This window comes from Myodes glareolus, chromosome 8 (assembly GCF_982192425.1).
Source record: "Myodes glareolus chromosome 8, mMyoGla1.1, whole genome shotgun sequence".
Lineage (NCBI taxonomy): Eukaryota > Metazoa > Chordata > Mammalia > Rodentia > Cricetidae > Myodes > Myodes glareolus.
Window position 1 is genome coordinate 79,224,340 of NC_142033.1, and position 16,923 is coordinate 79,241,262.

The following is a 16,923-nucleotide window of genomic DNA, read 5'->3' on the forward strand; positions in this document are numbered from 1 at the left end:
TAAAGGAAGACCATCACAGCAACTAATGCAGATAACAAACAATATGGTGGTGGTAGGAGAAGAGAAGGAAAGGTAGGGCCCAGGGCAAAGGGTTTCAGGAAAGAGTTCCTGCGATTTCTAGGAAAAAGTATGATAAGACCAAAGCTTTCATGGTTCTCCATACTAGCTATAACTTGTACGTTGACATACCTACAGAAGCCTGAAAGACATACATCTCGCCACTGCTCAGTGAGAATGGTCTTATTGTCACCTCCGGTCCCATGATACCTACAGAAGAGAAGTGTCCACGTGAAAGTGGCAGTCAGTGGGCTCTCTGGAGTGAGCCCCACCTTTGCTCCAAGGGTAAGGGGCCAATAATACCCTGGTTACATGTTGTGGTGGTTTGAATAGGTATAGCCCCCATAGATGCATGTGTTTCAATATTTGGCCCATAGGAAGTGGCACTATTAGGAGGTATGGCCTTGTTAGAGTAGGTATGGCCTTGTTAGAGGAAGTATGTCACTGTGTGTGTGGGGTAGACTTTGAGGTGTCATATGCTCAAGCTACACCCAGTGAGGGACACAGTTTCTTTCTGCTGCCTGTGAATCAAGATGTAGAACTCTCAGCTCCTTCTCCAGCACTATGTCTGCCTGCATGTGGCCTTGTTTCCCACCATGACAATAATGGACTAAATCTCTGAAACTGTAAGCCAATCTCAACTAAATACTTTCCTTTAAGAGTTGCTGTGGCTATGGTGTCTCTTCACAGCAATAGAAACCCTAAGACACATGTTCTATTAATACATGGGAAGGACACTAGTCTGTGGGTTACCAGTCTTCTTTGAGGAGCCCCAATTTTTATTTCTAGACCATCCTCACCGAACAGAAGCAGTTTTGAGGTGGATCAGTCTGCCTCAGCTCAGAAATGAGGTAGATTTCCCTAGCAACGAGAGAAGGCTGATAAGATCTCATCTTGTGCATTTACAGCAAGCTCGGTATTTGAGCTTTTATTTTATAAGTTTGGCTTATCTGATATAGTATGATTGACATTTGCAATTTTGTAGAACTTTGGTTATGAAAAATTTTTAACTCTTTCCCTGCAAGAGTAAGCTGTCCTATCCTGCTTAGCCTTCCTCAAAATTGGGAGAGATACAAGATACTGGACAGGTGATTGGAGAGAGCAAGGGGGAAAATCCCTTAAAAATAGCATGAAATCCATAGTTTCCCCAAACGGCTTATAGGGGTGACCCTACTCATATGTAGTAGCCAGAAAGGCAGTCATCCATGAGAGCAGACAAATCCACATGCCTGTGCTGGGGGAGAGAGGTTAAAAAATTGCTTTCCCTGCAAGGTCAGCTTTACCTAATCCATTCATGGAAATGGAACATGTACTCTATGCAAGGTCTTAGAGACAGTGGAAGCCATGTGCTAAGGTTCCACCCAGAACCAAAGCTCCCTGCTGCTCTGCAACTGGGGACTCCTAAGGAACAGCTGCAGCCAGCTTCATCCTTCGAGAAGAAGCCACGGGATGGGCTCTGATCCACAGAAGGACAAACATGAACAGGGAAGGCTGGGTGGTTGCTCTCATCCATGAAGACAAAAGACTCAGGAGAACCTGAGGGCCGAGTCCCAAATACTTCTGAAATGATTGTGATTCCAAGGTGTGAAGAGCATGTTCATACCTGAGGAGGTGTAGCTGTGGAAGACAGCTTGGCTGACCAGGGCCTTGGGCCAGTCAATCATGAGAGCTGGCTTTGCCCTGCCTGTGTGGAGGAAAGGGCCCAGCAGGTTGTCCCCATCATTGGCACTCTCCTCGGCACTCATGCCTGGTCCTGATTCCTGGAAGTTGGTATCGATCCCTAGGATGACAAACCATGCCATAGGAGAGAAAGGGAAAGGTCTCAGTCTTGTGAAGCATCAATGTCAAGGTTGATGCTCAATACCAATTTCTGTGGTTGCTGGATATGGATCATCTAAAGCCATGCCTTTAGTAAGTGTGTGTATTCAAGAGATGTCTCTTAGTGTCTTACAACCAACCTCCCATTAGATCCTTTCTTTACCTTCCCTCCCGCCTTCATCTTTCCCTCCTTACTCCCTCGCTCATGTTCCTCCCTCCCTCCCTCCCACCTTGCAATCTGGAATTTCATAACGCAAAGTCAGGCGGTGCTAAATGACAGAGGGAAAAAGTGCAGCAGATGGACAGAGAAAGTGAGTGTGGGGAACAGAAGGGGACTTCTGTTGCGGGGGGAGGGGCTTCTGTTGCCATCCAGGGAATCTGGTGGCAGGGATTCAGAGCAAAGGATGAGTTCAGTGAAGAACTGGAGGAAGTTTCCAGGTTGAGTAGAAACCAAGTGTGGTGGGAATGGTCCTCCATGCATGGCCGAAGAAAGAGAATGGGGACCAGAAGGTGGGCAGTGAAGCTGAGACATGCTTTTGGCCACCTTTGAAACCTTTGTCTTGCAAATGGCAGGAAGCCACCAGTGGCCAGAGGAAAGTGACCGTCTGGTTTGTGTCTGAGAAAGGCCCCTGGCTACTGTGTAGAGGATATGATTGCAGGAGATGGTCACAGAGGCAGAAAGCCATTGTGTAGTCTGGGGAGGAATGGCATGGGATGGTGCTGGGCTGACTGAAGACTTCAAAGAAGGCCACAAAAATAAGATACAGTACCAAAAGATCTCGAGGAATTAGGATGACCCCTTTCAGAAAGAGTCATGCTACGAACAGGATAAGATAATGTCTATTCTGTCTATTTGCTATTACTGATTTGGCACCTGCCAGGCTCAAGCAGGACCCCAAAACAGACTTGCATATGTAGTACAAATTTTCATTTTTTTTCTGTATGATTTTTATGGCTTGAATATAAGGTTGTCCTTACAGGTCCTTGTTAAATGCTTGGTCCCCAACTGGTGATGCTTTTTTTGGAGGTCCTGAAAAGTTTAGAAGGTGGAGCCTCACTGAGAAAAACCCATTGGGGGTGGGTCCTTGGTGGTGTGCTCTTCCTAGTCCCTTCCTATCTGGCCCTCTGCTTTCTGTCCCCCATGAAGAGAAAATCCCCTTTATGCACATTCCTACTGAAATGACCTTCTACCCAGGAGTATGGGCCCAAGTGACTGTAACCCAAGCCCTGTGAAACCATGAGGCAAAACCAGTAACCAGAAAGCCAACCAATGCAATCATGTCTCAGTATCCTACAAATAAACCAAACAGCAGCAAAACCAGTCTTTCTTGGCTAGACATAGGCCACCTGTCCTGGCCTAGCCAATCCCTAGTGATATCGAGAACCTCATCACGAGCAGGTCTACCTGATACACAGCCAGGACCCCTCTGTCCTGCTGTACACTCTGGGCAGCTATCCTCTGCCTATTCATCCCAGAGCCAGGTGCCAGGTGACTAGGTACCAATGCCATACCAAGCATTGCCCCCACTGTCCGCAGCCTACTGGAGTTACTCTGATTGCCAGATCCTGAAAGACATATTGCCTGTCTTATTCCTCTCTTTGAAACCCCAGTGATACTGGGGCTCATGGTCCTCTAAGGCTTTCTCACAAGGCCCCGAGTGGTCAGCCACACGTCTCTTCCTAGGGCCTATGGCCATAACACACTTTGTTTTCCCAGGTCTCTCTTCTGCTTCCTCCCATGACTGCCTATGAGGAACATCTCACACAGAGAAGTATGACACACAGGAGGGGACAATAGTAGCTGAAGAAATCCTAGGTCGGAGACAGTTGAAGAAAACACGGCAGTGAATCAGAGAACCAGCACATTAACTTAACCATTAATCACTCAAAAGATAAGTCAACCACTCGTCATCTGCCTGTGATGTCAACTAATTCATCACCTGCCCATTCATTTGGTAGATACAGCACACTCCAATTACCCATCCGCTCACTAGAGAGGTAGTGTTGCTCCTTGTCTGTCTATTCTGCAGAAACATAGATCCCCTACTGATCGTACGATCAGCGATCAGTACCTACTTACACGATACATTGATCATCCTGTGTTCACGGATGCACTGGGCATCGTGATGGTTCTGGGACCACAGGAATAAGCTAGTTGTGAAGTTTCTGTGAAGATGTCAGGTGTATGTGAGACAGATGGAAAGACATCATTGGCCCAGAAGCCACCTGCTCAGATGAGGTAGGGGTGGAAGTGTGACAGAAGTCATCCCAGTGCTGAGGGAGAATTCAGAGTGGGGAGGGAGAGGGAGAGTCCACAAGAAGGATGATGAGCAAGGAGGCAAGGTGGAAAGAGCACTTAGGGAGGCCTGTGTGCCGATGGTCACCACGCCACCACGCAAGGCACCTCGGGTCTGGATTGCCTGCTTGTTGGGCCTGAGACCACCAGAGTTTGGGAGCAGGAGGCTCAAGATGAGCAGCAGTTAGTGAGCCAGGAGTGAGGTCTGTGCCCAGGAGAGGCTCACAGTCTCCATTTGAAAATCCCTTGAGGGAGTTTTAGGTGGCTTTGTTGTTAGGGGCAAGCATGAAGTGTCCAGGATGGCTGGCACATTGTAAGTCTGGGTGCAGGGCTCTTCTACATGGGGACAATCATACAAGTGGTCACCTGGCTGTCTTCCGAAGGACGGCACGTCTTCTTGGATGTCACTGTAATAAGCTTCAAAATCTACACAAGAGGGAAAAAAATTACATTTCATTTGAAGACACAATTACTGAGTGCTGTATGCTGTAGACTAAAATCCCCGCCACCAAGATCCTGTAAGGCCGAAGAAATAGAACCTCATGATTGTGCAGAGTGAGCATGTTGCAGATCAGAGCCAGACTAGCCAAGCCGTCTCTTAATTCCCTTAAGTTGTTATTCATTTTCACTCCCATGCCTGACAGAACATCTTTTTGACTATAGGAAAAACCTTTAAAATGTATTCTTAGCAGAGGACTATTTGCTACCAATCCACAGCTAAAAATGCTGCCCGTCTAAAACCTGTGTGACTTTCCCCCATGTGACTGTAAGACACCAACTGGTGGTGTCCCCTCCTATACACACAACGTATTTGATACAACTTTCTTTGTTGTACAACTAATCAAATATCATGTAACCATTGCCACTGTGGGATGCAGTATTAAGGGCAAACTTTATCTGTGTCCCTGAACCACTGTCTCTCATATTTGGGTCAAGAATAAACTATCTCTTAGCTGGGCCATAGTAGCACATAGCAATAATGCCAGTGTTTGACGGGTGAAGACAGGAGAATCGGGACTTCAGCCTTAGCTACATAGGGAATTGGAGGCCTGGGCTACATTAGTTAGAACCTGTCTCAAAATAACAAAACCAAAATATTATTTTTATTACCCTAGGGTTGGAGCTGGGCTCTGCACTCAGCATGAACACAGTACTCTTAGACTCAGGACAAAGGCGGAAGTGACTTCAAGTCTGTCCCATTAGATCTGCTCCTTCACAGGTGAGCCTGGTGCCGAGATACAAGGATGTGCAGAGATGAATGCACTTACCGTCAAGGGTAGGGGAGGAGCTAGGAGGCCAGCTTCCCTCTGGGGCGCTCATCATCAAAGCTTCCTCATCCAGGGAATCTGGTGCTGGACGCAGTGAGCTGGAATCCTCCATGGGCTCCCCGGAGCCTGCCATGGGACCCACCGCTGCAAGAATGTGGTGTCCTCCTGCTGTAGACTCAGAGGAAATGCTTCCCGGGTTGTGAAGAGTTGTCCAGCTTGGAGGCATGGGTGATGTCTCTGGTGAGTGTCGTGCCAGGAATCCTCTCCGGCTTGACTGCAGGTCTGACTGAGACAACTTCAGAATGGCCCCGGATGCCGAAGTGCCCAGCAGCCTCACAGTGCTGCAAAAGGGGACTTAAACATGGGTGTGAGAGGGTTAAAATTTCGCACTGAAAATATAAAATATAGGCTTTTTAAAAAAATACAGGCTGTGGGTTCCGTGCAAGATGGCTCAGCTGGTAAAGGTGCTTGCTGCAGAAGCTTGGAGACCTTACTGTGATAACCAGAAGTTTTGTAATGGTGGCTAACTTCCACATAGGCACTGTGGCATCCCCAGCCAACACACACGCACACATGCGCGCACACACACACACACACGCACGTTAAAAATAAAAACACATACATATACAGGTTACACAAGCATGTGGGGCAAAGCTATTGTCTGTGGGTTTGGATTGACCATTGCCGTCTCAGGGCTGAGGCTGCTGCAATGCCTTATGTAGTTTTGAAAACACAAGAAGCAAAACAGCACATTGGCTGTGGAGGCTTGGCTGCCAAAACTCCCTAGTAGAAGCAGGGAGAGGGCCCCAGAATTCTCACCTGAGATTCCAGCTATTTCTCCTAACTGCAGGTGGTCTGGGGACAGGTACTAGGGTGTGTAGGGTTCCAGTGTGGCAGCTTTCCTGAGTCATCACCCAGGCTGTGGTGGCCTTTTGGGTCACACATCTGTTTTTAAGTCACCTATAGTACTGTCACTAGCCCTCCAGTGATGCTCCTGACATGAGTGGACTGCTCCTCAGGGGTGTGTCTTGGTGCCCTGTCTGGGGTGACTGAACACTTGTTCCCGTCTTCCCAGGAAGCGCCATGCTACTGTAAACACACCTGCCGTGGAGCTCTGATGCTCAGGTCAAGGCCCAGGCACGTGGCTGTGGCCTGGTGCCAAGGAAGCCAATACATGACCTAAACATGTGCAAGTAGGGAAGGAAACTCTCGATCTCTCCTCCCGCCTGAACGTGCTCTCCCCAGTCTACGTTCAGAACTTGCTCTACATTCAGACTAGAGGGTGACCCTACCAGGTTCAACGAGCCCACTGTGGGAGTGACTCTATTCTGGAAGAAATTCCCCCAATCTTCATTTCCCTCCCTGACAATGGGGATTCAGTAAATAATTCTAAAAGGCATCACCAGGGCTTATGATAAAGGAGCAATGACAAAAATATTCACGGACAGAAATAACTCTTTGAAAAGGCAGCTTTTGTTTTTGACCTTTTTGCCTCTGTCCTCCATGGTGTCCTTTTTACAGTGAGCTAGTGGTTTGTCTCGCTGTGTTCTGTGAACCTGCTGTCAGAGGGGGTGATGGGAGCTCTAGTCAGCTTTCTCTGAGACACGCTGGCCTCAGGCAGCACTGGCCTTGTCGAAGCCAGTGTCTCTACCACAGGTCCTCACTTAGGTTTTGGGTTTTGATTCATAAAGGTCTAGTTTGTCTTAAAGAATTCAGAGCCCCCTCTCCTGTGGTATGAGATACAATCCTACTGGATGTCCTCGCTGTGTGTGTGTAGGGGGGCAGCTGTACTCCAAACTCTGCTTTATAAGGTTTTCTAAGAGCCTCAAATGGACTAAAAACATGGCAGGCATCCACTGGGGGCTGAGCAGAGCTGGATGTCCAGCCCAGAAACCCAGTCTTCTGTGTCACTTCCTGTTGGAACTCAGTCTCATTCCTCAGCATCCCGCTACTCCATGGAGTGGTGTGAGAAAGGATGAATGCGAGAGTCAGGAGTGGAGAAGAACAAATTCGCAATATTCTTCAGTCCAGGCAAATGGGAGGCCTGAGACCCCAGACTGCTACCCCGCCCCCCAGGTCATTCTCATCAGCCTGGTGGGTTTCTCCAGACATCCTGACATGGAAGAGATAACACATGCCCTAGTGAAGCCCCCTCTCTCCTCCTGGAATGCCTCCCGTCACTCAGTGACTGCCAATCCACTCCCCCTCTCCATGCTCTTCTTAAGCCCTGCCCCAGGGTAGAATCACCAGAGATCCTCCCCCGCATCAGGTGCATTTATTCTGAGTAACTGCATATTCCGTTTTCTCCCTGTGGCCACCTTCATCAGGACTTGAATAAACTCTCTTTCCACACGCAGTGTGCCTCAACTTCCCATTTAGAGAGTAGCAGAGACCCGAGATGCCAGTCCTTTCTGGAACTCCGCCCTCCACCAGTGATCCCTGTCCTTCTGGGACACTCCTGGAAGCTTTGCTGCACAGACATGGTTGATTACTTCACCCCGCCCCAGTGTTTGGGATGGCCAAGCCTCATCTCAAAGATACTCAGGGACTGCTAGTCACCTGTCAGCTCATTAACATATAAAAGATTGCATGAAAGAGTCCAAGGATTTTAGGAGCTGTATGCCAGGAAAGAGGACCGTAGAGCCAACACAGATGTCTTTCCGTGTCCACCGCTCTCTGGACAGTGAGCGCCATCAAATCCTTTGCAATGGCTTCCTGTGATTCTCAACCAATAAAATGGCCCAAGTGAGTCTGTGCTCAGCCTCCTTACAGCACATATGTGAGAAACCATTATTGGATTGTCACTAGGTGTCTAGAGGGCTGAGGCGGGATGGAGCCCCAGCCGTGAGTAGGTCAGACGCGATGGTTCAGCCTCAACTACCCCCAAACAACCTTTTTTTATTCATCAGGAAAAGAGTAGCCATATTACCTTCCATGGTATTCTTTTCTGTCGCGTTGACCAGGAAGAGATCCCAGGAATAAGTGAGGTCTGGTATATCGTCACAGTCTTCACACACAGCCCGGAGAGACAGCTCTTCATTCCAGTTTACGCGGATGTCTCTAAAGTTGACCCACGAGATGTGGACGAATCTGGAACAGGCAATTGCTTTGATGTTGTCAGAAAATACCACGTGCATCCTTAGGCTGCATCCTATTGGACGGGCCGTGTTTGAACCATCTGGGCTGGCTCTGTATTATGAGAACTGAATGTATCGTCAGAGCCTGTGCAGAGGATCACGGACCATGTGACCAGCTTCTAGGCTTCACACAGCAGCCAGCGTTTGACCGAATACACCAGACAAGCACACTCACACCTCACCAGGTTCAAGGAAGCTGTGTGACTTGCTCTGTGTCAAACAGTCTTGGGCTTTATTCCCTCTGTCACTCAGCCTTGGCTCTGGCCGGGCTGTCCAAACACAGAAGTCAATACTTGAGTTATTATCTCTTTACCTTTTTACCACACGCTTGCCTCTGTAATGTATAGGCCATTTTCATCCGGGCCTTGCCAAGTCATCTGCCTTTGCCACAGTCATCTGACTTAGCTCTGCCTCCCACTTGGACAGGGCTATTGGGTCATGAGCTGCCCCATGCCTTATAGTGCCCACAGGGACCACACCTTGCAGTCCCCCATTGCATCCACCCATCTCTGAGTCACTATAGCTACATCCTGGTAATTTCTCCAGGTTCTTTGCTGACCCAGGGCTGAGTCCCAAAAGCATTTCATAAACTCTGGTTCTTTGAAACATCATTAGGTGGTGTGAGAGGCTATGTTGGGCCTCGCCATGAGGATACCTTTTCTATAGGACTTGGGGACTCTTTAAAAGGCTGAGTATGGAGGGAACTTTCTAGGTGGTGTGCAGAAGTCTGTGTGCCTTTCACTATCGGGTACACCCTATGCCATGACTTCACCATGGAACATTAAGTGCAGGGGGCAAAAAGGAAATGGCAGGCCAGGTCTGCTGCTTCCTCAAAAGGAATCAGCCCGTCATATGTTTGTGTGTACTTCTGTATGTGTGCATGTACATGTATGTACTAGCTGCTGGTCATAGTTTCAGTTTCTTGCAGTCAAACAACATCTGAAACATTAAATGGAAAAATCCCAGAAACGAACTATTTGTAAGTGCTCAGGTATTGCCATTCGCAGAAAAGTGTAATTCGTGTGCTAGCCCCAAAGTCGGTTCCCCTGGAATTCAGCCCCTGCCCAATCACATATGACCTAGACCTCGCAGGGGGAGCCCAGAGGCTTCCATGTCCTTGCCCATCCTGACAGCTCAGCTCAGCCCTGGCATACCTGCTTTGGGTCTCTCTGGCTGTACATGTGAGTACTTTGGTAGCCTTGGTGATGAAGAGCTTACGGGTTTGGTTCCTAGCATCTCTCTGTAATCCCTCATGTTCCAGGATGTCACAACTGGACCTGCACTTGCATCCCTTCAGTCCTGCAATTCCTAGAAGGCTCCATAGTCTAGAAATCAGAGCCACCTTCTAACATTAGCCTTAAGCACTGGTCTTCAATTTAGGAGATGGGTGCGGTTACAGGAAGGACCCACTGATGTGCCAGTGTTAGCCCAGGAGACAGCAGAGCTACCCACGACACTAGCCTTTCCCTGGTCACCACCTTCTTACTTAGTGGTGTGGTCCCCACACGGCTGAACTTTACACTGGTCTCCATGAACAGAGTCCTCAGCTGCCAGCACCAGCCAGAATGCTTCGCTACATATGCGCAGGGCAAGGGTACCTGAAGTCCGGGTCTGAACGGGTGGACAGGAATATCAAGGCCTGAGAAGAGTTCTGCCCATTGCTGGAGACTGTCAGGGTCACAAGGAACTGGTCACAGCACCCACTGAGCCATTTTGCTGGGAAGGAAATGGCAGGAGCCTGAGTGTCTACTTGGTATGGATTAGAGTCCTCAAAGCAGGGCCACCTTGGCGAGCTGGCTGCGGCGCAAGTCCAGTGATACCTGCCAAAGAAGCCATTGGAGGGGCATGGTTAGCATCACTGTGTGTTACAGGCTCATGTGGCTGGGAAGAAGTGATACTCCTTACTCTTTGACATCAGTGACACAGGGCTGGGCCTGTCTCTCCCACTCATTGGCACGAAGACCACTGTAATCCGGCTAGAGTTCTGCTTCTGACTGACTTGTGTCTTACACCCTGGTCCTAGAGCTACTTCTGCCACTCCTTCCCTCCCTGTGCCTGGTGACTCCCTCGGCTCATAAGGATCACAGCTCTGCAAAGCCTAGAATGACTCCCTCACAATGACTCTGCCAATGGTGCACCTCATCTTGGAGACAACTCCACATGGTAAGACAGGAATGTCACATTATCCCAAGTTTAGGAAGAAAACAGGTTGGTGGAGGCCTTGGGGAGCCGCCTTGTTTCACTCAGAGCTGGTAAAAAGTGGGGCCAGCAGGGAACTTGAAATGATTCTCCTTCAATCTCACCATCTTTCTGTAAAATGGCAATTGCTTGAGCCACAATGATGGTTGCGTCATCAGGGTGGAGGAGGAGGAGGACAGCATCATCCCAACTTTGAGCAGATCTTAATACACAGGGGAGACATGCTTAAACAGGCATGTGGCAGGCAGGAAACAGTACACAAATGCACTGGCAAGCTGGGCCAGCCCCACCGTGACACCCTGCTTCCATAACTGTCACTGAACGCTATTGGGCCTTAAAAGTCCATTTCCTTGTGTAGCCTGCAGGTGCTGCATTCTGAGGAGGTGTTGCAGCATTCTCTTAACCTCCTCTGGGTCAAGAAGTGTCTCTGGAGCACACCAGAACTCAGTGTCCAATGCAGTTCACAAGCTGGATAGAGAAACTGTCCCATGATTCCCCCAAAAGATTCCTTACTGCTCAGAAGCACATCTAGCAGGAGACACCGAGCTCTCGTGTTCAGGCACTATGAGAACTCCTAATAGTTGGTGGTGTGAAGATGACGGAGACGCAGCCTTAGTCTGTCTGGCTTGGGGTGAAGCACTGGTTGCTGAGAGCCGTGTCTACAGCATGTACCAGGGTAGAATCAGGAAGGGGCGACCTCTCACCTCAAGGTACTAAAGAAGTGCCAAGTCCCACGCTTAGATGTGGCAAACATGAAGGATCACAGCAGGGGTTATAACCACAAAGGGACTTCTCTACTGATTTCTGAATAGGAACTATGTGCCAGACCCAGGGGTATATCCAGTGAGAGCCCTCTGTTATGAACTCAAACTCCATGATGGAGGGCAATGATCATCAAACAGTCTTATTAGTGAGGAACAGGTAAGACAGGATTTGCTCCAGACAGGACCGTGGCTTCCCCTCTGAGTCAAATGGGTGTGAAAAGGTCAGAGCACGGAAGTGAGGGTTTCTAACTTTTCCTAGACAACTCCATCCTTGGAGGATGGACGTAAGCTGAGGCCCAGGTGGCTCCACCCCGGCGATGTAGGGGAAGTGTACGGGGTTGGTTTCTATGGGAGACCTAATGAGATCTCCTGACAGAAAAGACAGAGTGGGAGGAAGGGTGACTGGAAGAAATGTTTCCTTGGGGTCCCAGCACCAAGACGGGGAAGTGGATATGAGCTCCCACCCCAACCCAGAAGCTATCTCCAGTTGAAATATACTCAAAAAGGAGAACCCCCTTTCCTCCTCTGGAGTCTCACTGCGTATACGAACCACACTTAAGGGCAGCAGAAGAGGAGCAACACAGAATGAATTTAATGGTACTTTTGGATTTTTTTTTTGTCTTATACTGCTTCATTTGGACACTTTTTAAACCTAACCTAGCTTTTGCAGGTCTGTTACAGTTTATGATTGTGTGGTGTTATGGGTTCCATTTGTGTGTGCGCATTGGTGTGTATATGTGTTTCTTGTCTCCATTCTTTCTTGCTTTGTGTTCTAGTTTGTTTGCCTGTTTGTTTGAGAGACGGGGCAGGGCCATGGATTGGACCTGTGGGGGGGGGGGGTCGGGGAGGATTTAGGATGATATGGGAGAGGGTAAATCATGTTCAGAATATCTCGTATAAAAATTATTTTTAATTAAAAAATGTTCCCTGGATGAAGATGGGAAGGACCGTGAGTGGGAAGAGGCGGAGCTTGTGACTGGGTGAGCAGAGGCACAGGAAAGGGGCCCACAGGTGGTGGCACTGCACATAGCACCGAGCAGACGGGCAGAGGGCATGAGTCTGCGGTGGTGATGGGGAGGGTTGAGGGTTGCCTGAGGGGGGATGTATGCGGGGAGGAAGAGGACCACATCAGACGACTGGGAAAGGCCCACTGGGTTGGGCTGTCTGGCCCAGAGCCCGGGACCACAGAGCAGAGCCACCTGACAGGCCGCTCTCTGCCTCCCCCACACAAGGGCATCTGACTAAGGAGTCCTTATGAAAGGGGCGCTTACAATGTGCGTTCCAAAATGGCATTTTAAGCATGAGTTTTAAAAAGTGACTCACGCTCTACTCACCTTTCCTGTATTGACTGACACTTGGATAATGGATAGAGTACTTCAACTACAGAAAGCTGGTACACATAACCATCTCAAACCACACTGGCAGGATTCCCAGACTAACTCTCCTAATAGTCCTGAGCCAGAGTTTGAAGAAGTAGGAGCCTGAGAACCTTGCAGCTCTGGGCTCTTACCTGAGAGCAGCCCCAGGGTTGTCAGGGTCGTAGGACTGGAAGCCTCTGAGGATGACGGAGGTCGTGGTGGTCCTGGGGATGAAGACGTGGGTACCTTCAGAGATCACGCTGACAGGAGCCCTGGCTCGAACGTCCACACCAACACTGTAGTTGCTATACACCATACTTCCCTTGATCTGAACCTGAGAGAGCGAACACAAGGGGGTATTACAGGAGAAGAAAGCAGATGCTTCCTAGAACTGCAAATGGGTCACTGACCCTCAGCTTTAACTGCAGGAGTCACCTACGGTGTTCATCAGAGAGTGTGGCTGGAGGGAAGAGCGTGGATCTGTTAATAGCCAAGTCTGCCTAAATGCACAGTTATCTAGGTATGTGTTGGTCAGTATTCTTGTCAACTTGACACAAGCTAGAGTCATTGGAGGAGAGAAAGCCTCAGCTGAGAAAATGCCCACATCAGATTCGCCCATTGGCAAGTCTGTGAAGCATTTGCTTGATTGGTGATTGATGTGGGAGGGCCCAGCCCACTGTGTGCGGCACCATCCCTAGGCAGGCGGTCCTGGGGTATAGAAGAAAGCACACTGAATGAGCCAGGAAAGGTAAGTAGTATTTCTCCCCAGTCTCTCCTTCAACAATGACATCCCTTTTCTAACCCATGTGGTCTATATCATTTTCCAGCCCCCAACATAGCACTGGCTGAGGGTCACGGTGGGTACTTCTCTCATGACCCTGCCCTCTGGTGGACATCTTCCATGCTTCTCTCCTACATGGCAGCATCACTAGTTTTCCATCCCTCCTTCAGCACAGGGTTTATTCAAAGTAGGTGCAAAGAAAAGGTTACATTAAAAAAAAAAAATAGAAGTAGTTTTTCATTGATTACTTGGCCAACATTAGAACATATATTCTCTCTCTCTCTCTCTCTCTCTCTCTCTCTCTCTCTCTCTGTGTGTGTGTGTGTGTGTGTGTGTGCTGCATGCACCAGCCTAGGCAATGAGTCACCTGTCTCTGCCTCTTCCCACAAGTACCGGGGTTACAGGTGCACACTGCACACTGCCATGCCTGCCTGCTGTACACAGAAGCTGGGTATTTGAGCTCAGCTCCTCCCACTTGTACAGTACAGCAAATGTTCCCTCGCACCGGGCTACTTCTCCAGCTGAAGAAAAAAAAAATCTCTCTTAAACTCCTACCTACACCTTTAAAACAAACAAGCAACCAAATCAATTCAAACCAGACCAAAATAAAATCCAGACAAACTAAACTCCCTTTCATTGGCTGAAAGAGGTTTTCCTCTAGGGCTTGTGGAAAGAGTTGGCTGGCTCCACCGAGCCTGAGGAACTGTGAGTGAGCCCACCTTGGCTGTGGCAGTGTAGTTCCCACACTCCAGGGTGTAGCTAGGGAGCACAATGGTCTGCCCGAGGGTGTTGACGGCAGCAGGGAGGGTGACGGCAATCGCCTCAGCATCCACAATGGTCCAGGTGTAGGAAAGCCCTTGGGACATGTTACAGAGGACGGCAGCTTCCAGAGTCACCGCCAGGCTCAGGGGCTGAGAACGCCATATCTGGGAATTGACATGAGAGGTCGTGTCAGTTGGTGTCTCCTGACCCTGATGGGACAGCACCCTGTCAGAAAGTGTCACTGGTACAGTCCCACCATTCATATGCAAAATTACAGGGTGGGACCTGGGAGTGGACTTCAAATAGCACCTAGTACATTTATTTTACAGACGAAAATAAACAGTAGAAATACAAAAACAAGAAAAGTATTTACACTTACATACTGATAGCAGGGGAAAGAAATAATCTGTTAAGCCTGAAACCAATGGGAAAATGTTAAAGGAAAAAGTTACAGATTGTATTACGTTAGAATTTCATTTAATTGTTTGTTACTTGGTTGTGTATTTGTCACGGAATTCACAGCTGTGCTGTGCTTCCCACGCTCCTTATTCCCTTTCCCCATCCTCTGGGACTAGCTATAACGCACCCCTCCACATTCTGGCCTGACTTTGGGATTTGTCTCTGTATGTGGAAAAGCATTCCAGGTGAGTCTGTCTGGTCAGGGACCCCCGTCCTGTTCTGGAGCTGATGTTAGGTGCATGGGCTCTCCCTGGGGGTAGCTCCATTTAATTTAAAAGAGAAAAATTCCTGGAGAAGTGGGATTTTAAGAATTCAGCAACTTAAATGCTCATTGTCCCTCCCCTCCTTCCCTGTTGTACCTACCCATCATGTTTTCCTCCCCATTTCTTCCTCCTTGTTTAGTTCCCCTTTGTCTCCTTATTACCCTACACTTCAGGGCAAGCCCCATGCTCAGGAGTCATTGGCCAATGCAAAACAGACTCCATATTTTTTTGAGTTCTTTTGCTTTGTTTTAATAGCTTTTTGCTATTGACCTTCTTTTTTATTTATATGCTTTGATCTCTGCTCTTTGTCTTGTTTTTTATAGAGCGAGAACATGAGCTGGGTGAGTAGGACTTGTAAGAAAGCCACCAGACACCCATGGGCAAAGACAAATTGCAATACTCTCAATTTTCATACACATTCAAAATGATGAAATGCATTTAAACTATACACCTTTCATTGGAGTAGGAGCTGGCTTTGTGTACTGGCAAACTGGGTGCACAGGACCACCCAGGAGGCACAGCTAAATTTCCCAAGAGAGGCGTTCTGTCCCTTAGCTCTGACATGGAGATACTAAGGACACGAAGAGAAACATGTGCACCAGAGTGTTGCATGCTGAAGATGATGTGTGTACAGAGTGAGGGCCACATGCTATTTGTAGTAATAGAAAGTTAGAAATGGTCACAGTTCAATAATGAAGATGCTGGGAAACAGTGTAGAATGGGTACATATGATCCAGTGTATGCCACCATTATAAACCAGCAGTCATGATGATGTAATAAGAAACAGTAGTCATTCTATAATACAATGATTCAAATTTTGTCATTAAACACACATTCAGTCTCTCTCTCTCTCTTTCTCTCTCTCTCTCTCTCTCTCTCTCTCTCACACACACACACATACACACACACACACACACACACACACACACACACACACGTTCTCTCTGTCTCCGCATATAACAAAACAATAGCAGGGAGCTGAAGAAAGGGCTCAGTGGTTAAGAATGTTTTCTGCTCTTGCAGGGTAACTAAGTTTTCTTCCCAGTACCCATGTTGGGCAGCTCACATCCTCCTGACTCCAGGGCCACGATATCTGGCGCCCTCTGCTGGCAGGTGGAAGCACCTGTACGCATATGCACATAACCATATACTCACACAATTTTAAAATAATTAAGACAATTTTTAAACAATAGAAAAAACATTTAAAATAAATAAGTATATCTCCAGGTATCTATATTTCACATAATTCCTTTTTTCTTTATACTTTTAGAAAACACAAGAAACATAAAAAGCAAATGGTGCCATCAATATTGCTTTCCATATCTTACAGAAAAACTCAAATGAAACTGTTTTACAGATTAAAAGCTAAGCTCATTTATTTGTGCAATATTTGTTTCTATGTATTGAGGCAGTTGAAAGTAAGTATAAATTAAAGCAAACAAACAATACGTCCATGTGTGGGAGTGTGAACCTGTAATTCCAGCATACAAGAAGCTGAGGCAGGAAAACTGAGAGTTCTGGGATAGCCTGGGCAGCATAGCGAATTCAAGGACAGCCTGGGCTAAATAGTGATGCCCAATCTTAAAACAAAATAAAAATAAAGAACGTAAGATAGCAACAATAACAACATTTTCCTTAAAACAAAGCAAAATCAAACAAAAGACAGGATCGACGTCACGGCAGAACAAGAATTCCAGCCAGAACCTTGTGAGCTGTGGTCTTTCCCTAGACGCCCTCACGTTTTGGTCCGTCCCTCACACG

General features: G+C 48.0%; 1 protein-coding gene across 1 annotated transcript in view; it reads right to left on the reverse strand.

The window, feature by feature from the left end:
- Positions 1 to 16,923, reverse strand: part of Pkd1l1 (polycystin 1 like 1, transient receptor potential channel interacting) — a 112,427-nt gene that overhangs the window by 82,329 nt on the left and 13,175 nt on the right. The window contains exons 7-14 of the mRNA XM_087909487.1: positions 14,398 to 14,604; positions 13,050 to 13,231; positions 10,175 to 10,396; positions 8,369 to 8,529; positions 5,440 to 5,793; positions 4,538 to 4,597; positions 1,661 to 1,837; positions 190 to 267 (exon numbers count right to left, since the gene is read on the reverse strand). Coding sequence (XP_087765613.1) covers positions 190 to 267; positions 1,661 to 1,837; positions 4,538 to 4,597; positions 5,440 to 5,793; positions 8,369 to 8,529; positions 10,175 to 10,396; positions 13,050 to 13,231; positions 14,398 to 14,604 — 1,441 coding nt within the window. The remainder of the gene's footprint in view (positions 1 to 189; positions 268 to 1,660; positions 1,838 to 4,537; positions 4,598 to 5,439; positions 5,794 to 8,368; positions 8,530 to 10,174; positions 10,397 to 13,049; positions 13,232 to 14,397; positions 14,605 to 16,923) is intronic.